Source organism: Eleginops maclovinus, chromosome 3 (assembly GCF_036324505.1).
Source record: "Eleginops maclovinus isolate JMC-PN-2008 ecotype Puerto Natales chromosome 3, JC_Emac_rtc_rv5, whole genome shotgun sequence".
NCBI classification, from domain to species: Eukaryota; Metazoa; Chordata; class Actinopteri; order Perciformes; family Eleginopidae; genus Eleginops; species Eleginops maclovinus.
This window is the reverse complement of record NC_086351.1, coordinates 4,181,187-4,205,737: the sequence shown is the minus strand read 5'-3', so window position 1 is coordinate 4,205,737 and position 24,551 is coordinate 4,181,187. Positions and strand designations below refer to the sequence as shown.

The 24,551-nt window shown below is 41.0% G+C and overlaps 1 protein-coding gene across 1 annotated transcript; it reads right to left on the bottom strand.

The window, feature by feature from the left end:
• Positions 1–270: 270 nt before the first annotated feature.
• On the bottom strand, positions 271–21,263 carry znf574 (zinc finger protein 574). The gene is given in 12 exon segments (XM_063878414.1): positions 271–1,286; positions 3,183–3,470; positions 4,274–4,422; positions 7,913–8,007; positions 10,265–10,359; positions 10,872–11,051; positions 11,329–11,537; positions 12,362–12,768; positions 12,771–13,483; positions 15,601–15,618; positions 18,376–18,596; positions 21,185–21,263. Coding segments are annotated over 12 exon segments (2,985 nt in total). The 5' UTR covers positions 21,198–21,263; the 3' UTR covers positions 271–689.
• Between the last annotated feature and the right edge of the window lie 3,288 nt (positions 21,264–24,551).

Below are 24,551 nucleotides of genomic sequence, written 5' to 3'. Positions count from 1 at the left end.
ATTATTGGAACATTAGGATTGAGCTATACGAACAACAGTACTTCATTCTACCTTCCAGGAGCATGAGTGTGCGTGTGACAGAGAAACTGAGTGGTTTGAAAAGCTGTACAGTGACTTGTCAGTATATTTCTCAGCAAAGGACCTCGTAATGTTTGTCAAAAGACAGAAGTGGCAATTTACACCAGGACCTATAAAGTCCATCCCATCTGACGGGATGAGGGCAATGCCCCGGTGTCACCTACCTTATAAATTGATGGACGCTTACAAGTGTGAAAGCGGAAGTGTTTTATTATAAAGAAACCAATAGACATTTCAGGAGCTAACACCACTTGTCTTCCCCTAATAAAAAAGGGGGCTCTGCAGCCAGTTTACAATCGAGGGGCCAATTTTATGACCTGTTTTCCAATCAGTTTGAAATATTAATTTAAAGTACTTGCTGTTCTCTCGAGCATTTGATCAGTGTATGAATCTTTGACTCGTTTATTTTACACAGTTTGAATATGTTATTTCCTTTTCCTCTCAAGCTGTAAAACTGTCTTGCTACACAGCGTGGCTCCGTCAAACTATCAAACTATACATTCATGGTAATACCTTTTTCTAACTTTTAACTCAAAACTCTATATTGACAGCAAATCTTTCAGCCTTTGTCTACTATATTGTCCTTCTGAAAATAGTACTTAATGTGCCGATTACACCGTTTCCTCCACGATGAACTCGATGGTTTGCTGCTCCGACTGACTCGTCTCCACCATGGTGATTTCATTTCCGTCCATGGTGATCGTGGGAACGTTGATACCCTGCGCTTCCAGCACAGAGGAGGGAAGGATGACGACCTGTGAGGTGCCGTCCATGTTGCCGAACTGATCGGAGGGGATCATGACCGTCTCGGTGCCTCCGTCGCCCTGAAGTACGTAGATGGTCTGCACTGAACCAGAATCGATGTCCCCCGTGGAGGCAAGCGAGGACAGCACCTTGGCCCCTTCCAGCACCTTCTGGACGTGGGCGGCCTCAGCTGCCTGCGCCGCCTCCTCAGCGCTCTCCGCAGGCAGGTCTCCGTGCAGCCTGATGTGTTTATCCAGGTTGGAGCGGGAGCGGAAGGCGGCGGGGCAGTGGGGGCAGGGGTAGGGCTTCTCCCCGCTGTGGGTGCGGGCGTGCTCTGTGAGCCGGGCCGCCACGCTGAAGCTCTTTCCGCAAATCCAGCAGCAGAAAGGTCGCAGGCCGCTGTGGATGCGCTCGTGGTCCTGCAGGTGAGGCAGCTGGCGGAAACGCTTGCCACATGTGACGCACTGGTTGAGAATGGGGAAGAGAAGAAAAAATATAGAGAAAAAAAGTGAGAAGGTGGCAAGAAAGAACAGTTATGCTCAGTGCCAAAGCACAAAAGTCTACTATAATTAATATTTTTGGAGACCAATATTTTTCTGCAGATGCAGCACTTCTGGCTGGGGTAGATGAGAGTGGAGAGAGGAGATTTGGGGGAAGAGGGGTGGGGGCAGATAGAAAGCAATAAAAAAGACAGAAGAGTCTTACACTGCAACTAAAACTCTTTTCATTGTCGATTAATCTGCCTATTATTTTCAGACAATGAATCGATGAGCGTTTTGGTCTATAAAACATCAGAAATTATTTTTTAAATGTGCGTTATAATGCCCTAGAGTCAGGGTGATGTCCTCAACGTCCTCTTTTGTCCTCTACACATCCCAAAGCCCAAATATATTCCGTTTCCTCTCAAAGAAAACAATGACACAAATGACATTAATCAATCGATTATGAGAAAATCTGAAGGTTAATATTCTGTTAAACAACTGAATGATTGTGATGATCCATATTACAAGAGAATCAGGCAGGATGTTGGCCCGATTCCCTCCCTCTGACATGATGAGCAAAGCCCTCACTTTTTAATGCATCTAAAAGATTACCTTGCCAGATTTTCTTCGGATGCCAGGAATGTTAATTGTGTGTTCCCCCCCCCCGTTCCCCCCATCTGCTTGGGAATCCATTTGGTCGCAAAAATAAAACATGTTGAAAATGTACGACCCTGTTTTAGTGGCACCCCCGAGGACAGCCAGAAGTTAGCATTACATGTTGTAACGTGTGGGCTCTCGTACACTTCAAACATCTGGTAAAATGTGAACAATCTTGTAGTGTGTGCCAGCCTTAAGGGACAGAATGATCAGCTACACAGTGGACACCACAAAGAAAACATTGGCTCTCTGCTTGCCAACACCTGCGCGCAGACAATGAACTACAAACAGATACTTGATTAAATCTGAAGCCTTACAAAGGAATGACTTTGTTGTGCTCTGCTTTTCTCCCCACTGGGGACACTCAGATTGAATCAGTAATCCCTGTTGTTTCAATATCTCTGTGAGATATACTCTAATAAAATCTCCTTTGCCGTTGAGTGTGCTCTTTATATACTCAGTAAATATTGGTGTTCCTTCAGGAACGCACAGTAAATTTGATTTGAATTAGAATTCATGCCCATAGCGGTGTGTTTGAGGACCAATGCTCCTTGAACCTCGATCCTTATCATGCCTGATAGAAATGGCTCAAAGCAAAGCCACCAATGTTAAATCAATTTCTACAGTCCGACGTTCTCTGATGGGCTTGGGTGGGTCTATAGTTGATGTCCTGCTTCGTCACCAGAGCAACTGAGGGAGAGAGGAAGAGAGTCCCAGAATAGTAACAGGCACAGAGGGGAGCTGACAGGCCCTAACTCAGCCCCGTCATTAATCACAGGTACACGGGAGGGAGGAAACACCCGCAGGACACACACAAAACTGCACAAATGGCCATGGTCCAGAGCGGGAGAAATGGACACAGATATGAACGGGTGTGACCGTGGGGGGTGAGGCAGTGCGGGATGTCAATTTGAAGTACAGGCGTTGAAGAGTTTGAATGCAGGGTTTAAAAAGAGGACAAAATATGAATCACAGGGCTGACAGGAATTCATGCAGGCACACACACACACACACACACACACACACACACACACACACACACACACACACACACACACACACACACACACACACACACACACACACACACACACACACACACACACACACACACACACACACACACACACACACACACACACACACACACACACACACACACACACACACACACACACACACACACACACACACACACACACACACAGCCATCCTTCTTACCTCAAAGGGCCTCTCATCAGTATGTGTCCTCATGTGAACATTGAAGGTGGAGTTGTATGCAAAATCCTTGTGACAAATCTGACAGCGGTAGCGGGATCGGTTTTTGGACTTGCCGAACGTTCCCTGGAAATGCGCCAGCACGTGCTCCTCCAGGGTGCTGTCGGAGGTGAATCTGCGGCGGCAAGGCCTCACTGGACATCTGAGAGGCGTCTGGCCCGTGTGGGATAACCGATGGAGGTCGAGGCCCTCCTGAGTCATGCAGCGGTGGCCACATAGGTCACACTCAACCTGAAGGAGAGGAGAAAAAAAACGTGAAATCAGGAGATGGAGAATGGACAGAGTCGGGCAATTAATGAAAAGAGAAAAGGTTGGCGTCTTCATCGTCTGACTGATACGTAACCACAATGTCACAGTGTGTCCCCGTCTCGCTAACCCCACTTCCTTCCTGTCTGGATTGGCAAAATGCCATAATGGTCTCTGCTAAATCATAAGTGACAGATATGTTTCTAACAAGGATGAAACAAGTACAACCTCTCACACTATGAATATCTTCAGAGTGGAGGAGAAAGAAACCTGCACCGTGCATCCTCTGAACACACTGTAATCCATCCTTTTTAACGATCAACATCAGTATGAAGTGAATGCAGAACAGATCAGGCTCATAACTGTCAGAAAAAGTAAGAGGAATACTTATTTTTCAACTGTTACATTATGCATTATTACATATGCAGCACTTTATTACTCTGGACATGATTTAAAGGTTTTGTTTATCTTACAGTATATTGTACATATTTTTGCATTTCACTTGCACCACTGTGTCACCTTCACCGTTTCCTTGCACTTTTTTATTTCAGATTATTTTTGCACTATTTGTATTTGTTTTTATGTCTTATTTACATTATATGTTGCATCCTTGGAGACGTAAGATTTTAATTGCCAACAACTTTGCTGTAGCTAGTGTGCACATGACAATAAAGCCTTCAAATCTGGGATCAGTGGGGGAAACTTGAAATGCAGAAAAGGCTTGAAGTCTTCATGTTCAAAAGAGCAAACTTTAAGCAAAGGAATATTTACTTTAAAGTGTTCCCTACCTGTCCGGTGCATCGTCCTCGGCCCTGGCCTCGTCCACGCCCCGTGTTCTTGTCGTCCTCTGTGGTGGGGCAGCGCTGCATGTGGATTTCCAGGACGGACTGGTTCACAAACTGGGTTGAACAGTGAAGACATGTCGCCGGCTGCTTGTCTGCAATGGAAGAGAGTCAAGATTGAGTCAGCTGGTCTGTTGTCAAACTACAAGTGGCTGCTGGGCCAAATTGATTGGAGTTTGTTGATTGCTGGCTGTTGTAACAACAAGTGTTCAGCAGCAGGTGGTACATACAGAAATGGCTGGTGATTCAGATGCAGCCAGTTATTTGTTTCAACAATAGCTAGCTAATTAAAAAGCTAATTTTTGTACCTGATATGCCACTTTTTTCCCCGCTGTGGGACTGATTCTGATTTATAGCCCTATTTAAATAAAGAGTTTATAAAGTGCTTTGACACGCACTGCAAAGCGATATAACAGAAGGCAAAACGGTAAAGGCTAACAAAGATTTCAATTAAAGACCAAAGATGCAAGAACAGAGAGTAGACAAATGTCAACAGAATAATAATAATACAGACTGAAAAACCACATCACATTAAAATAGGTACAAAAGTAAAAGAAGTAGCTTAATATATGAAATACTATGCACACATGGTGAGTTTGACTGAACACATGCATGTCACAGAACGTAACGCATGAGCTCGGGTTGTAATTACTGATAAACTAACGTCACAGCAGGACAGACAGGTGTAAATAATAAAGGTAGTGTTCAGTTTCAGGGTCGCTGTCAAGACTCACTGAGACACTCGAGAAGAAAAAGAGGCATCGTTAATATTAACCACGACAAGTTAAAATGTCTGCGGTGAGAAAAGGCGACTTTATGGATTAGTCGATTGACACAATATAAACGACACACTTGTTAATATTGACAGTCAAATCATTATGGAAGTAATTGGAAAGCAACAGGGTTTTTTTTATGTAATGATTCCCTGCTTTTCTTTGTTTCATTTAGTAGGAAATCTAATTTTGTTTTTGAACTGGTGGTGGGACAAAAACGGGAAGACTGAAAACATCAATTCACTTTGGGCTCTGGGGAAATTCTACTTAGCATTCTTTCCACTTTTCCCACAGACTAATCTAGAAAATCAATACAATCATTGACAGCTTCATCAATAATCATTATTCCTGGAGCTGCAACTTACAATTATTTCCATTATCAATTGAGCCAGCCGATTACTCTCTCAATTACCTGATTAGCCGTTCAGTCTATGAACTGTTCGAACTATTAACCAGGGTCCAATGTGACATGTTCAATCTGCTATTAGCTTCAAATATATAATAATTTCCATTTATAAATATATGAAAATAGAGAGAAACTACCAATCTTAACCAGCAAATCTTTGGCTTCTTGATTTTAAATAACACACTTAAAAGGTCTCCCATTATGCTATATTTGAGCAGTATATTGTAGGGCAATACCTATACAAAACTTTTCTGCTCAAAATACCAAACATATCACCCATTGTAGCATGCCACGTGGGCGGGACGTTGCCAGGAGTTCAATGTAAAGCCAGCCTACATTTCGGTTATGACGTCATATCCGAAGCAAATCTGGATCAGCTCGTTTCTACCCCCCGTTTTTAGAGATGTGGGTAAGGAGGAAAAAAGAGAGGGTTGTATTTTCTGACACTTTGAGAGTCTCCTTACACACCGGGGACACATTTATGTATAAAAGACATCAAAAAGTGCATTTTGCATAATAGGGGACCTTTAAATGCAAATGATTCATTTCTGAGGTGAGTTCAGAGCAAAACGTATTATTTTTAGCTTTTTCAATGCAATGATTTGTAGCTTTTCTCTGATTTTCTATAGAATAAATAAGATGTATTCAGATTCTGGACTGTCGTAGAGAACAAGAATGCAGAAGAAGTCACTTTGGGGAAATTGTAGCAAGCCTTTTGTCCCTTTTCCTTCCAGAATAATTTAAATATCAATACAACAATGACAGATCGTCCAATAATCATTAGTCCTTAAGCTTAAATGTACTTTTCCCATGTGATGATTTGCTGCTTTCCTCTAATTAATATACAAAATAAAACACTTTGTTGGGAAAACAAGAATTAGGAAGATTAGCATATATATGTAAAACAGAGGAAAGCAGCAAATCTTCACACCGGAGAACCAAGAACCATCAAAAGCTTGGTAATGTTCCTTGATATTAAGTGGTTTTCCTGTCAGTCGGCTGACCAATTAATCAGCTAATCATTTCCGCTGTGATCAGCTGCTGCCCTGGTTGTATTTTGGCAGGGTAAAGCCCACTCCCACTGTGTTGCACTTGAGGATCTGGCTGAGAAATCGCTGACACTGATGGTTCATCAGCGTGTCTGTAGGTCGCCACGCCAACATCTTGCAATCTGCTAACCATCTGTACTGCCTGTCCCGGTGGGACGACCTACTCTGCTGCCCATTGGGACCCTCTAATTAAACCCTATAATAAGGACAGGCTCAGCCTATGTCCCTGGACTGATCAATGGATCAACCTCTCCAATCATCTCTCTCAGAGACCTCCGAACCCCCCCCCCACCGACGCTGTCTCCTCAAGCTTAACTAATGAGGTTGCCCAGCCAACGCCCCACCTGATTAAGATGAAGGGTCAACATGTTGACCCAATTCATTTACCTCCACCTTCCTCCTCCACTCCACACAGATCAATGGCATGTCATTGACCGAATGCATCATATAACGTGGGAGCAAGTTTGGAAATAAACAAGACAGGCCGGCCAGGCAGAGTGTAGCTCAGCAGCGATGTATTAATCAATAGTAATTCACTGCACGCTGTTGTGATATCATCCAAACATCAAGTCTAATTGGTTTCCATTACAAGCTGGCCTGTGTCTGATTCCTTTTGATATGTTTTTTTTAATTGTTTATTCTGTTCCTTATTATTTGTACTCATATTTTATATTTTCAAGAGCGTCGAGCAGAAAATCCATTTCAAGAGGCCCCTTGATTTTAAGACGTCTTAGAAAGGCGTCACAAGTACAAAAGGGGATATATTACAGAGAAAAGAACAGTGGGTTCAACTGAATGAATTGATAACGGTTATTAAGGCTTGGTTTTTCACCTGTGAATTGAGATATATATCTGGAATCTGGAACCAACATATTCCTCATAAGCGAGACCAAACTTACATTACTGTTCTCTGAAATAAAATAAATTAGGTTTAGATAGAATATCAATCTTTATAATTTGACAAATGTTCACAGGTTTTGGACGGCAGCGACGTGAAACTAAAATTCAATCAAAGTCTCTCTGAAATCATTTTTAATGGAGTAGTTTGGAGCTGGATAGATTCCATCTAAATACATTTTGTGTGATTAAATGTGACTTCTTTTATAGATTTAACATTACAAACTCATTCCAATATGCTGACTTGTTGACATGTTTCCACATTTAGTCTCAAGGTAATTGTCAGAAAGGAGGAAATTATGTAAAATGTGTGGCACAAAAGGCTGAAAAAATACATATTTAATTACAGAGGGAAACTGTCGGGCGTAGATGAGTGCTGTGTGTTTTGTCAGCTCCCAGTTTCTCCTGTTTACTATAAAAATGTGGTGGTGGGTGATCAAACGTGCGACTGAACCCTCACCTTGGTGCGTGAGCGAGTGCAGGTCCAGGTCTCTCCTTCGTTTGAAGGCCTCTCCACATTCAGAGCAAGGAAACGGGTGGCTGGTGTGGAGCAGTCTGTTAAATAAATAAAAATACACATTTTTGAATAACTTGTTTCAGCCTGCAAAAACAAGCCCATGGACTCCAGATAGCAGAAAAAGCAAAAACCCCTCACAGAGGCAACATACACAGTTTTAAGCCTTAAAAAGTCACAAATGAACACATAAATCTGCAATAATGAGGGAAAAAGTTGTGTTTTAATCTTAAGCTGCCACCCTGTGTTTGACTCGTCGGAGGATTACCAGTAAGTATGTGCTTAGCTGTGCTCAGGTTAAATAAGGGGCATTAGCTGACTGTATTCAAAAAATGAATAAAATCCCAGCAGTTAACTGGGAGGAGTCCGAGTAAGGACATGAAAGACTATATTTATCCATTGCATAACGTTACAGTGGATACAGCCTGAGGGGAGGAGGGAAGTGTTGGGATGGATTCACCTAATGCTGCATCAGGTCTGCTCTGAGAACATCAAACATAAAATGCTGGTTCTTTGAGCGGCTTCCATAATCAGAACGAACAGTGATGAAACATAATGCTCGTTTAGATACTGCACAAACATACTGTGTTTGATATGTATGTTATACTGCTACAGGTATTGCAGCAGAAGCACTTAACCATGTGAGTCACTTAAAGTAAAGCAGGATGCCGGAGGTGATGTGCAAGGACCTCTCATTGGCAGGATTTCGATGCTAGGCGGTTTCTGTTCCCTGTTTAAGAGACATGAGGAATCAATATTTCAGGGACAGCTGACCCTGAGGCAGCTGGGAGGATTAAAATTTCAGGCAGGGTCACCTCTTCTCCCAGCCAGATGTTCTCTAATGAGGAGCGGTGACACTCTGTGTTCAGCATTAGCTCTACACTGACTCGTTTTAAATCCATCGGTTGGCCCACAAATGATTATCACTGAATCATTTACGGCATTTAAGTCAAAACGCCAGCTTGTCAAATGTGAAGAAGCTGCTTTTGTTCATCCTTTTAAGGCAGGAAACAGATTTGTACAGCTGAAGGTTCACTCTTGACCTTGGGAATAAAACAGAAAATTACTTACTATCCTTTATGCATAAGAGTGAACTCCACCTCATGAGGAATACTTTGAGATGTGAAAAGCTTGTAAGAGGACGTTGAGTTTTGGACTGTTTAGGGACACATCCCTGGTTGTTATTTTACAGACCAATAAATGGCAATTCATATAAATATTATTTGCAGTTTAACTGTAAAAAAACAAAACACTGATTCCTGTTTGCGCCGGTTGAAAGTGTTGCTGACATGTGGTTCAATGGTTTCCAGAAAGTCGAGGCCAAGGATGTTTAAAACAACCTTTCTGGGCTTCTACTGTTCTTGGATCTCCATAACTTTGGATTTACAATGAAACTCTGGACAACTTTCAGATGCAATTTTACAAGGTTCATGTCTACATCTAGATCATGGTCCTGCTGGTCCTTGAAAGCCTAAAGTGGGTGCTTTAACCTAGAAGAAAAAAGGTATAAAATGCCACGTGCACGCTCTGATACTCGACGGTTACCATGTGAATGGCCACACGTGTTTACTTTACGTTGTTTGCATCGGCGTGTGTAATCAAGCCGAAGACTTTTGTTTAAAGTTGCACAAGACATTGATAATTAACCCCAAAATAGGCTGTCAATATTCTTTGAACCCACCAGAGACGACCCTACAGTATCAAAGTATTTCATCATACGTTGACGTTTGACTTTCTCCATACTGCTTAGCACTACGTTCAGCTCTAATACACACACTCACACACACATCATGTCCGTTCTCTGTTGCTCAGCCATGCAGGACAGGACCAGGCTCTGCCCTCCCCGTCCTGGGTTGTTATCTTAATCATCTTAATTTACTGGGCCCTCTGTCTGTCAATCATATGTGTCTCAAGGGCAGCCAGACATCTCAGTCGGTGGGTTTCTTCACAGCTCTAAGGTCTTGCTCGGCAGTCAGTCACGGCTCAGATACTACAGCTCCGGGCGAGCGGCTGGAGGTTTATCTAAATCCTGTCCCGGGTTCGGTTTGGAACTGCAATTCTGATGTTTTTACGCCGTAAACTAAAATAACTATGATGTATGGTATGTAATGGAAGTCGTTAGACGTGTTGCCATTCACACCTACACTCCTGCAGATACAGAATGCTAAACGACCAGTGGTGGACAGTACATTTACTCAAGTATTGTACTTCAATACAACTTTGAGATACTTTATTCGAGTGTTTCCACCTCTATGGAAGATTAGTGTTACTAAAGTGTTTTTGTTGTTGTGTTATTACTTGTGATGGTTAAGCTGATCCTCCGTGTTGAAGCGTGACGGGCAGTGAGGACACGGGAACAGATGAGTGGATCCTTCATTGTCCAGAGTGCACGCCTGCAGTAAGGGACACACACATTTTATTTATTTCACAGCCGAAAATAAATGTATTTTTCAGAAAAAGGTTTCGAAAGTGTGACAAAAGTGCATCTCTTAGAATATTTTCCACACAGCTTATGTTGATTAATATAAGAGCTGCAGTTAATCCACATTTAATAAAAAATATGGAGGCTTAATTTATCTTAAAAGTACAATCTTTTAAGTATTTAATGCAGTGTTAAAGTTAGTATTTGAGAGCGGCAGAGATTTTCAGTCCTAAAAATTGTATCTACTGACTGAACTAAACATTTCTTTTGGTACAGATCCTCCTGAAGTAAATACTTATAACCAAACCATAATCTATTTTTGATGACAATGATCATCAATCCCTCCAAAGTTGTAAATCACAAGTCTAAATAATCTGGGGTTATTTGTCCTTTGACTTAATGAATACGCCAAAATCTATTCAGCTTCCTGTTTGAATTGTTATAGCTTTTTTTTAACACAAAGAAAATGAAAAGAGTCCGTACCGGTTTGCGTCCCCGCTTGCGTCGAGGCAGTGTGGATGTGTGAATGCGTTGGTGTCTCTTCAGGGTGGCTGCCTGCGAGAAGTTTTTGCCACAGACGTCGCAGCTGTAGGGTTTGTTGCCAGTGTGGCTCATGCTGTGGCGCAGCAGGCTCTGGGAGTTAGTGAAGGACTTTGTGCAAACCTTAACCACAACAACAATAATCAGGATCAGTGCCAAAGTTGTATTTAAAACAGGGAATAAAGAAAGTTGTATAGAAAGGTGTCACTTGCTCATATTATCACTTTGGTAGCATTATGCGGAGTCTCTGGAGAACATGTCAAATATAACGAGCTTCAAATCATCAAACAGTTCAAACGCATTACATCATCTCTCTTGTGTCTCCTTCATGGCATATCCAACAGATACAATGCTCTCTCGTGTTCCAGACAGGACAAACTTTCAACATAGAGATTGGCACCTTGCACGTGAAAAGCTTTTCCCCGGTGTGGCTGTAGACGTGGGTGCGGAGGAAGACGCGGCGGGTGAAGGTTTTGCCACAGTAAGGGCAGACGTGCGGCAGCGGCGTGCGGGCCCAGTCCTGCAGCAGCTTGGCAGGCGGTGGGTGGTTGGTGTTGTCCGAGTCTGCGGCAGTGCCGAACTCTGATTCATCCTTGATGCCCTTGTGTCCTGACAACACAAAACTGTTCATTAAAAGGCCAAAAACACCCCGTGATAAATGATATCATTTTCCCTAAATGGAGTTTAAAGCCAGAGATGCGATCATCAATCTGCTGCCTGTCAAAATGTCAGCTGATCAATCTTATATTTTCTTTCACGTGAACACAGAATACCCATACACACACAGATCTGCACATAAGGTTACTGGTTCAATCGGTTCCTGCAGTCAACATGTTGTCCTTGGGCAAGATACACTTCTTAACCCTACATTGCTCCTGTAGGTCTGTTCACAGTATTGAAGTTTATTCAATTCGCTTTGGGTAAAAGCGTGAGCCGAATGCCGTGTAAGGTTAGGTCTGGAAGTGTTGAGTCAAACACGTTCAAAACAAACTGTGGAGGAAAAACCTTAAAGACATTCAAACAACTAACCTCAGACATAAATTACATTTTAATAATCTATAATCATATAGCTTTAGATTGTTGTAAAAATAGAATACATTTTGTTGGAGAGATAGTAAATGTTGACTGAGTTTAGCAAATTCTGCACAATGCTACCTTACAGTGCTAGTTTAAAAATTGCAATGCTCTTCCAATTTCAGAATCATATAAAGTATAATATTCTTAATGAGTTTTTCATATTTGCAACTTTTTTCTCTTACTGTGTTGTATCGATACATCATTACACACTGAGGCACATTACTTACATGACATACTAAATTTGGATTTACACACTCCAATCTTCTCTGACCTGTATGAACATTCATTTTGATTTTAAGGAACATCAAAACAGGAAAATAATCTCTCTCTTCTTAAAAACTAGAATTTCTTCTCACCTTTGAGAGGACTAGAGCCGCTCAGGATCCTGAAGGAGGGCCTGCTTCTCTTAGGAAGGGGTGAGCCTGACTCACTAGTAGAAGCGGGGGGGGAGAGCATCCGCTTTGAGTTCTGCGCGGCGTCCTGAGGTGTAGCCGTGACTGTTTCCTCGCTAGTTTCAACTCCGTCCACCACCTCCGTGCCTGGAGTGAAGCGGTGCTGCCTCCGATGGTACAGGTACTGGGTGGTGTTCATGAAGCTCTCTCCACAGTGGGGGCAGCTGTGAAGGGGCTCCTTCAGGTCGTGCTTCTGCTTACGATGGGTGGCCAGCCCCCCCTCGTCGTTGAAGCTCTCCCCGCACTGGGTGCACATGAATAACTCCGGCTGTGGGAAACAGGAGGTCTCACTCTCCATGGACGCAGCTACATCTGGTCCTGCTCCTCAGTCCCGTTTCCCTGGGGACAAACTTCCCCCGCGACCACACTTTCCTCCCCTTTCTGCCGGTGTTGCTTGCGGTGGTAGAGGAAGAGTGTGGTGTTCAGAAAGCTCTCCCCGCACACAGAGCAGCGGTGCAGGGCTTCCTCAAAGCCGTGCTGGGTCTTGCGGTGGGACACGAGTTCAGACACCAGGCCGAAGCATGAGCCGCAGTCCACACACAGGAGCACGGGGTCAGGCTTGGGCTTTTTGATCACGCCTCTCCTCCTAGGAGACAAATCTTCCTGATTAGAGGTTGAAGGGGCCACCTCAGACACCGGGGCATCAGAGCTTTCTGCGACCTGCTGCCCCTCTTCATGCTCCTCTTCCTCTCCACCAGGACTCTCTTCTTGTTCAGGTTTAAGGATTTCACATATCTCAGAACAAATATCTGGATTTAAAGTGGAGCTCTGAGCTGAAGCAGTTTCTGGCTCAGGCTGTGAATCAGGTTTTGACCTCTGACATGTCTCTTCTTTACGGTGTTGCTGCCAAAGATCAAGGCTCTTGAAAAGTTCATCACAGTCCCCGCACTGGTAGAGGATTCTGGGCTGGTCCGTAGCCACATCTGCACTGAGGGCTGTCTGCCTGACCACAGGTGGCACAGATTGTCCTGCTTGGACCTGAATCTGTGGGACTGCAATGGCCCTGGATATATTTATTACCTGTTGCTGCAAAGACAAGAATAAACATTTAAAAAGACATTACCTTTAATGTATAACTTGTTGCACTTTTTCTGTGCAACACTAATAAAAAGCTGTTCATGTAAATGCAACCTGCAGTATTTATCCTTTCTTTTTATGCTTTCTGGCAGATGGGGGATGAGAATTCAGTGATACTGTGGTACTGAGGTCAATTAGAGCAGCATGTGTTTTGAGCCAAGTTTCCTCAGAGAGCTGCAGACAGATAAGGCCTCCGCCCGGCAGATAACTATCAGAGGCCCATCAGGGTTGAACGGGTCACTCCACGCGGTTTTACCTCCGCTCCCTCAATCTATCCGGATGATAAAACCTGAGCATCAAGGTCGGGGTTAAAGACGTCTGAAACTGTCTCAATTACGACAAGTTCAATATGTCTCACATACTTTAAAGATTCATGGGCTTTTGTTTTAGCATTCCAGGGATGTGACTCCTAAAAGCCGGCTCAATTCAATCCGATTCATTCCTTCTGACACAGTAAAAAAACAAGAATCATAAAGCAGATATGTGAAATCGGACCACCGGATGAACTATCTGAAGCTTCAAAATAGGAGCAGAGACACTAAAAATAAAGTGTACTAAAGACTACAAACACATCTAGAATTGGAAAGAGTTCATGTGTTTTACAGCAACATGACACCCTAACACTAACCAAATACCATAAGACTTATCCAATGCTAACTCTAAACGGGGCCTAGTCTAAAAATGTGTTTAAAATAGGAACCATAAGCAGAGATATAGGACAAAAGGATAATAATGGTACAAATAAAATGGGTCTGGCCGATTCAATAGCATCCATGTCCACCAGCCATCGTTCAGATCGCACTCCTGGAGACTTGGCGCTATTGTCTAAAGTAAGTATCTTCAAAGTGATCTATTCTGGTGTCGTGTCTACAAATTGAAATTGGCACAATTCACAGCATTTCAAAACTAAAGTGGTTTGCTTTGATTATTCTGTCCTTGTGCAAAAATAAATGACTAGAAGTGCCATTGATGATAATCCAAGGTTAAATATGACATGTGAGGAGCAGGTTACGGTGTCTTTCTTTGGTGAGAGTCGTTAGTTTCTTCCCAACAAAGCGCACATTTTTGTGGCGGAAAACACAACACTGTTATCTCTAAAGCAGGTCCTGACACACTGCGTCTTTATCAACATCACTCATGTCTGTAATGGAGCATAAAAGTCAGGATTAGTCAAGATCAAGATCGATGTTTTGAACTCATAGTGAATGTAAAGAATGCTTTTTATCTGTTGCACAGGAGCTCTACACAACAGAGGACTTAAAAGCAGATAGATATGAGCTGTGTGTACAATCTATAATCTAAGCAGGACTGGATCTGGTGGCAAAACCATTCTACACACCAAGGCCGCTCACTATTCATCATAACGTTTCTGTAAATCTTTCTCATACATCTGTAGCATTCACAAAATGCCAATACTCCCAGAAACAGCACAAAGAAATCCCACAACCAAACACAGTGTTTGTTATTCCAATAGAGAAAGGGTTGAAAAACGTACATCAGTAGAAAATATTAGTAGAAAGAAATCTTTTTTAAATGCATGTCATACTTCTCCCTCACTTGGATAACTGAGCCTGCAATGTTAAGAGGCTTCATAGAAGAAGAACTACTATATAAAAACACCTGCAAACTTCGATGTGATGTGCTGATAAGTGGACAGGTCTTTTTTGGTGTTTTTACTTTATTAGCAAGACAGGTACCAAGCCTCTGGACTGCATAGAAGAATATTTACTTCCTGTAGTATTGGACAAACAAGCCTGTTTTAGGATCAAATAACACCTGACCACGGAGTTGACTTATTACACTTTTCAGAACTAAGAAAATGAAATCTTTCAGAGAGCAGCCCAGAGGCTAAATTTAATATCCAAATACCCTGATCCTTATTTGAGAGCCTCTAATGAAGGCATATGTGAAGAGCATATTTTCAGCATGTTGATAAGGAAGACTGCAGGTGCAGCGGATGAGTCATTCAGTCCAAAATGGAAATCAGAGGAAGGAGTGAGTTTGTTTAGCAAGATCTGAGTGAAGGTAAACGTTGACTGCTCTTCATGTCTTTTAATTATAGTTACCTGAATTTCAGCACTCGTCTGAGAAAAGGGGAGAAAAAAACAGTAGTTAAAAGAGCTCTTTACATCCATTTAGGAAATACACTTCTGCATTACAGATACTGTAGACTGGGACTAGAATCTTCAGCATCAGTAACCAAATACTTATAAACTGTGCAGCATTAATATCTTGTTGATAGTAACACTGTATGTTTTACGCCACTTTATAGATTGTAAACAACTTTAAGTATGTATGTTTGTATACAGATTTATACATTCATTTACACATTTTTACACATTTTTACTTTAACTGTTTATGTTATAAAATGATCTCTATATAAAAATGTTCATAAACTTCTTGTGTTTATGAACATTTTTGTATTCTAATGTATCTAATAATATTAATTTTGAATCTAATTTGTTTAAATAAATATCTTTTTTAAATATTTTTATTGAACAACTGTATTGTAACTTCTTCATTTTATATAACTATCTAAACTGTTGTGTTTTTGCACATTTTTACTTTCATTTCTTATGTTTACAAAAAATAATGTTGTGTTTTATTTGAGTTATTTCTTTATTTAACTTTCAATAAAATGGAGAAACTGTCACAAAACCCAATTTCCCCCCGGGGTAAATAAAGTATTCTAAGTGCTTAAATGCAGAGTCACATTAATAACACAGACATTATGATAATCTATGAAGTCAGAGTGCTTGAAATAAACCAGTTTACAGCAACATGGGGCTCAGGAAGCCATAAAGTAGCCAGGTTTGAAAGTGTTTCTCCGGCTGATTCATGAAAAGCTGAGAGAAGAACAATGAGTGTTCATCAGGAGGAAGGCGGGCTCTGACTGATGCTTTTCTCGTGCTTCTCTCCCCGTCGGCAACTCGGGAAGCAATTTGTCTGTCATGCGTGTCAACGTGCTTTATGGACACGTGTAGAAGACCAACGAGAGCCAATGACTGTTTCTATCCCTGAAGGGCTTTCAGAGGCTGCCATGGGAACACCAAGAGAAAAAAAATGTCCTGTCGCACGGAGACATGTCAAGAGTTAAACGCAGTAACTCGTCCTATCGTGTAACTTTGAAAGCCAGCAATTCAAAAAGCATCTAAGCAGATCAGAATTAATAGAGCACGGGATTTCATACCAAAATAACACAATACAAACAGGACATATAATGTCAAAAATACTGGTTTATAACTGATTGACATCCTCAAACATAGGCTACATTTAGCACACTGGGGGTCAGGGACATTTAGGTCTTTCTCTTTTTCTCAAAATCCTAATTGATCGATATATTTGGAGCATGTACCACGAATCTTGGACCTCAAAATGCATATATATATTTTACCATACTGCTATTTAAGTTCGACCCACAACTGTATATTCTACATCAGAACCAATTCAGAATATAACACATCCACTGTCAAATATGTTCTGAAATTTAAAGGAAAGTCTAATTAAAGAAACCCCAGCCCTTCATAATCAATTCACTTTCAGCACTGCCACATTTTTGCCTGTTACACCTGTTTGCTTCTCTAGTGACTCATTACTTTGATAAACAAAGTGCTAATGTGTTATTTTGTAGCTACCCTAGACAGAGAGCAGGTCCAGGTGGCACCGGAGTATTTAGAAAAATGTTGAATAATCTGCAGGCCTTAACGCACAGCCAAAAGCAATTTATCAGGGTAAAAGTTAAAAGGTCTGACAGATCTGATACTGCTCTTGTTTAAGTTTACCAGTATGCTTCCCATTGACAATAGAGAAAAGCTGGATTGCAGCCCAATGCTTTCATCCTAATGTCAAGATCTACACATACTGAACCCTAAACCTCTAAAAACCAAAACCCCCAACACTAAATCAGATCCACAATATTGGTGCAGCCCTACAGCTAAGGCACTGCTAAACTGCTTGATTTATGAATGGTTTGTAAGGCAGGGGATAACTTAACCTGCTTCCCCAATATCTTGCACTTTCGTTGGAGCAGAGCTGATGCAAGCATTACTACCAAGGGCTGGAAATATATGGAGATTTAAAACCATGAACACAGGTTTAGATCTTAACAAGCGTTTGAAACATAACATAAAATACTATAACGTTGTTCCACATTGAGTAGTCGGACTAAATGTGACAAAAACTGAGTGATCTGTTCTTTATTTGTGACATTTTCAGGACGTACTTCTTCTCCCCAAAAGAAAGACCGGTGTTATCATACATTTAGTTTTTTATAAGTTCAGGCACTGGTTTTATTACTTGAAATCAAATTGGGCTGTATGTGACCCATAAACTAAAAGGAGTTTGACGCCCCTGCTCTATCACCTTCATGAGTGTAGGATTTATTGCGGGATGATTGTAGATGGACTGCAGCATATACCTAATAAACCTGCAACTTTGTGAATATTAAAGCTGATTTTCATGCCTAATAAGCACCATCACTTTCTATTCCAAAAGACACCTATTGGTTATTTTTATGACTGAATTTATGACGTCAACGTGCACCTAAATCAGACTTTAATACGCAGCAATCGCTTGAAATGAGTCAGTAAATTATTGCAAACAACTCAATGTTAAGTGCTCTGATCAAGGTCACTATTGCTATGATGAGTAGCAGAACATTGTGAATTTATTACTAAAGTTATATTTGTCGTTTCAATGTCACTCCCCAGATCTCATTCAAAGGTTTTTATGTGATCACACTGCTGCTGGTGTCAGACCACACCTGTACTGGTGTTAAATTGGTGTCTTTTTGTTTGTCTGCCAGCTAAAATCAAGATCCTGCAGAACAAGTCAGAATTTACCCGGTTCTGTAGCATGGAAACAGTGACAGGGGTGGTTGCAGGTGTTTCTGCCTGTTCATCCTCAGCAGTGCATGTCAACTGGTGCTGGAGTACTTCTTCCAGGGTGTTGAACTCCTGGTAGCAGGGGAAGCACATATACACCGACGAACTCTCCATGGCTTCCACGGCTTCCACTGCTTCCACGGCTTCCACGGCTTCCACAGCTTCCACAGCTTCCATGGCTGCCAGATAATGAGAAATAAAGTAAAAGATCATAACAGAGAGCAATGCAAAACTGATTTAGATAAAGGGGAAACAGTTCACAAAACCCAGCATGCTTAGAATATAGAAAGTCATATCAGAACGTGAGCCTTATACAGATGCCTTCCCACCATTGCATTATATTAAGTTAGGTTGTGAACATTGCCCTCTCCTGATGAAAAGAAGTGCCTGCATATATTATCAAGACAACAGCTTGGACACCAGCGGCAGGAGGCTAACCCCGGGGTTGCCAGGATGACTCACCATGGCTGAGCTAATTGTTATTTTGACCATGCAGGTTGCGGATCAGGTGGAGACCTTGCCAAGTCTCTCTTTTTCTGCCAATTTGTGGGCTGAACAGACATTTAGCTCCAACATCAATTAGATATGTGCTGTAATTGGACCCACTGGAAGTGCAGTCTAGCACATGCTGCTGCTGAAAGTAGCTATAATCAAACACAATCTCTGCAATCCGTCCAGCTCTCTGGATACCAATCCGACCTCAGACTGCAGCTGCAAAGCTCTTTTTTGAAAAAATAACCTTATTAAATCAGAGAACCCCTCTAAAGACCAACACATCAATACCTTTGATAGACACCAAAGTGACACACCTTTTTGTTGATCATTTTAATTGACAGACAAGGCTATGACTTAAAAAGGATAAGGCCGCCGGCAATATTTTACATTTTGTTATTGTCGACAAATCCCATGACAAGACAAGATCAACGGTATGTTAGCCTGGCTGTCAATGCTTTGCAACTTCCCCAGTGTCTGTGTGACACTTAGCCCCAAGCTCATGTGTTCCTACTGACGTCTTTAAAAAGGGGATTACTGATAAAAAAGGAAGCTTGTCTAAAAAAGTAATTGCCTAAAAAAGCTGGGCAGTTTTAGAAAAAATAAGTAAGAAATAGGGGGACGGTTTTGTTGTGTTTGTTGGGGAATGTTTTCAGAGGCAGGTTCAGTGATTAAGTGAGCTTCTGAAGCAGCCGGATGGTGTTTTTGTGATTCAATCATGGAAGAAGTAAATGTATCTTGAAGAAGTTTAATCTCAGTAAATGCAATATTTTGTCTCACTGATATGTTTTTCACAGCTTTATGACCAACGATGTAGGTCTATAACACATTATCGTGTATTTTCTAATCTTATAAACAGAAGGGATAACTTCAACTTTGATTCTGGTCTTTTTGTCGAGGGTTTGTGTTTAAACAAGAAACATATATTGAAAATAAACACATCATTGAAACAGTCCTTGTTGGGAAGATAATCTAATGAGATCAGAAGGTGTTTTCTTCTTCACAGCAGAATCTGTAGTGCCAGTATGTCAGATAAAATACACGGTTTGCGCCTTTGTAATTCCTATTTGACTTGTACATTGTAATGCACATGGGGCCTTAAGAAAGTGAGTATACTACTAACTGAATGTGTATAAACTGAGAGATTTAGACTTGTCTATTTTTAGTCAAATATCCAAGTACTTCTTCCACCTTTGGCTGAATCTATAACGTCAGGTTGAACGGTCAGATTTCTACCACTGACTTTTACAAGAGAAGTGGTTTACATCTACTTGCAACACATTTACCTGCAAACATCAGGTGCTTTTTTGTGCATTTATTCATTACACAGGTGGACTTTATGAATGTTAGTTACATGGCATGCAATGCTTAGGTAGCTGCGAGTGTTACAGAGTCAATGTCAGTCCAATATTGAACCAAAAGGGGACATGTAAAACCAACAAAATACCAGTGGTGTAAAGGAGCTAAGTACATTTACTCAAGTATTGCACTTAAATACAATTTTGAGAGACTGGTACTTTCCTTGAGTATTTAAAAGTGTTAAGAGAGAATTGAGTCACCTGGTGTAACAGCTGCTTGTGTTGCATTGTGCATTTATTCATTAGACAGGTGTACTTAGCATGTGCCATGAATGTGAGTTACATGACATGCAATGTTTAGGAAACTTAACAGGGTCAATGTCAGTGTGATATTGACTCACAAGGGGACATTTACAACCAACTAAATACCAATAACTCGTAGTTGATGCAATCGCAGGACAATAAGGAAGCCCCATGTTGGCTGATTTGACAGTTTAGCCTGTCTGACCCAAGCTAGCACCTTAGCATCCGGCTAGCAAGCTGTGTAGTGTTACCTTTGACCGGTTACTGTGTTGCTAACATGCAACGATGGCCATTTTTCTAGCAAAATGGCTAACGTTTCCCCGGCATGGTTAGCTAGCTATCTCGCTATCACGGAAGCTAATTAAACAACAGTGAGAACATGTATTTATAGCGGGGAGCTGAAGCTACATTAGCCGGTGTCTAACCCACTTTTTACCGCTTGGACCAGTGGTGCTTACTTTCTGGTAGAGGGAGAAGAAGAAGAAGAAGAAAAGACACGAAGAAGGAGGGCGGTATACGCTTCTTCGGTGGTGTAATGGCGGCGACAGACTTAAAGATACCATTAGCTGTCTCCCCCCGTCGAAAAACTCCATACATGAATATCAATGTCCAATATCTCAACGAAAAAGTGGCATTTATATAAAATAAGTATAATTAAATTCGACATTACTCACCGCAGTCTGACATTACCAGTCGAGGAAATAGGACAACAACTTCAGGTTTTTTGCATGTTAGAAGGAGGCATCTGATTGGCTTTGGTGGTCAATTCATAGACCAATGAGGCGAGACTACACATAACACTGAGGGAGTTCGTAGTCCAAAAGCGCGCGAGATGGTCAGCGCAGTATGAAGGGTCAAATTTGGGATAGATGTATGTGACGGAGATCTAGCAGCATGTTGATGATACGTCAATTCTTCTTAAAACCCTCTTTAATAAAGCCTGCCATCAATAATGCCACTACTGGATTGTACTATACATCCATGTTTCATTTGATTTTACTTTATTTTTTCCATTTTGTTCATATAGTTTACGGGGTGAGTGGGTATGGTTGACCTAATGCTCTGTTTTCCCCTGAACAGCTTGTTTTAAATACATGTAAAGCACTTTGTGTTTGGAAAGTGCTGTATAAATAAAGTTATTATTATCTTATTTGACTTTCAATCAGAATCATACATACGTTATTGATCCCTGGGTGATGGATAAGGTTTTGTTAAAGATTCTCCATTTTAGAATAAATACAACATTAAATACAGTGAAATAATGATCAACAAAATATGTCAAATGTTGACATTGTATTGCAATATTTAACAACAATAAATATGTTAAAAGCTGGAAATGAGAATATATATACAACATTGAAACAATATGAATGCTAAATTGGGATTTATAGTGATTGTTTATGCCTAATAGTTTAAGATTCATAGGAATATACAGTAGCTTGAATGTACAGTATAGTAAAGTGATGTAGGTAACATTATGTATACTGCATGATTCCACAAGTCCTTCACCTTTCATTTGCTGCTGGTTAGAATATTCTAACCTTATATATAGTTTATGATTCTTACATAAAGTAAGCCGGGAGTATAACATGTCCCAACCAACCCTGATGTACCTCAGATAAAGGTTAAACACACATATATGTTTTAAGTTCATGCAGCATAACAGTAAGAGACAGACAACAACATGTGTCACTACATCTGAAACAGAAAGGGAACATCATGAATACAATTTAGCATAAAATAACCAAAACTACCTAAAAGGGTTGCTGGTATATATTTGTGGCTGGAGTAAAAAACAATAGACTTTAAATAAGGCCATTATAGTACATTGAAATTATACACAACGTTTTTTCACCAGCGTGTTGGCAGGTTGCCTGTATTTCTAAATGAAAGCTGGTTTACACACTTTGATTACACACACAGCACTGCGGCGAGGCTAATGCTTCAGTCTCTTATATTAATATTGTTTACACGCGATGTAACCACAGTCTGAGTTCATTACTGCAGCTCTTTAACGATTGATTGCTGACAGCTTTCACCTCTTTTTATTCAGTGACAGCCATTAATGTTTCACATGACTTCAACTGCACTTGAATGCCCGCAGAGGTTTATTAAATCTACACTCTATAGCCTCACACTTATCAGATTTACCCTCCTCAGAGTCAGCTGCATCAAGCATTATATACAGAGGTCAGTGAAAGTATAGACTAGCCCACTCCACTCCTTTCGCAGAATTACACAGTACCCCTTTGGCTGATTGTGAAGAGGAGCAGCTCCTGCAGACTGCTTAACTCGACTGCAAATGGTATTAAAGAGCCAGCCGGGCATCCTGCCAGAGGGCCGGGGCCACGTAGGCTCCACAGAAACTGCAATCTGCCCGACACATTATAACGTTATTTAACCTTGACATACCACATCACCACGATGACAACTTAGTGGCCATGTTTTCCATTGAATGCCTCTTCAGAGACTGTAGGTCCCAGGAGGGGAGGATGGTTCCCCTCACATCTTCTTATTTTCTCTTCATCTCTAGTTGTTGTTTTTTCCTATCCTCTGTCTATGTATGTATGTATGTATGTATGTATGTATGTATGTATGTATGTATGTATGTATGTATGTATGTATGTATGTATGTATGTATGTATGTATGTATGTATGTATGTATGTATGTATGTATCTATCTATCTATCTATCTATCTATCTATCTATCTATCTATCTATCTATCTATCTATCTATCTATCTAGTTGGCTGAATATGGACAGATTTGTATTTGTTCTTATCTAAAAACAAAGGGATGATAGCCGTTATAAGCGATTTCAAACGTCTTTTATTTTGAAACTGTACATTAGGATGTCCTGATATCTTCTGAGTGGCTAGTTTTCATCAGAATTGGACTTTTTTTTCAAAACCTTGACTTATTTTCTGAAGTTTGATGTTTTTCTCATATTTTGAGCTTTTCCTCAGAAATTATTTTTTTCTCAGAACTTTGACTTATTTTCTGAATTTTGACTCTTTCCTCAGAATTTGACTTATTTTTATGAAAGGGTTTCCCTTATAAATGCACTTCTTTAAGACCTGCAATATAACCTTCTCTGGCACTGCAATATTTAAAAAATGTGTTCAGTGTTTTCCCCCTATAGTGGTACCGTCTTTAAAATGCCTTTCACATTTCTCTCAAACATTTGGAATGATGTTTTTACACATTTGTGTAGACTAAAATTAAAAGGCACCAATCTGTAATGTACCTTTGAATAATCAGTAACATTATTTACCTTCATTAAACATTTTGTGAACCAAAAAACTTTCTCCAGAAATGATCACACATTGAAAATTCTCTATTAGTATTTTATGAATGGAGACCAAGGACAGCTCCAGGACGTGCAAATACAAAAGTATTAATTTATTGGAGCTCGTTTGAGGGGCATGGCTCAAAGGAAAACATAAATGTTAGTCCAGAACCGAAGGGCAAATGTTCTGCCCGAGCCTTTGTGAGAGAGAGAGAGAGAGAGAGAGAGAGAGAGAGAGAGAGAGAGAGAGAGAGAGAGAGAGAGAGAGAGAGAGAGAGAGACAGACAGACAGACAGACAGACAGACAGACAGACAGACAGACAGACAGACAGACAGACAGACAGACAGACAGACAGACAGACAGACAGACAGACAGACAGACAGACAGACAGACAGACAGACAGACAGACACAGTTTTTGTTGTGGTGCAAAATGATTGGAATATATAAATACTCCTAACTGTAGGAACAGCAGCACGTTAATTGCCCGTGAACCAGCCTCACTTGGACATAATCAAACTGTGGATTTGCAAGATTTCATCTGTCAAGGTCAGAAACATTTTCCCTGACATTTACCAATAGCATGGTTCCCATAACAACCGTTCTGATTTCATCACTGTGAAACTGGTCCCTCCAAAGGTTTGCTGACCCCCCCCCCCTGACTTCCCAGCGTCATTTCATTCATCACTGCATGATAAAAGGTTTCATGCAACGCTGAAAACACGATCCTATGACTCATAAATGATACACTTCT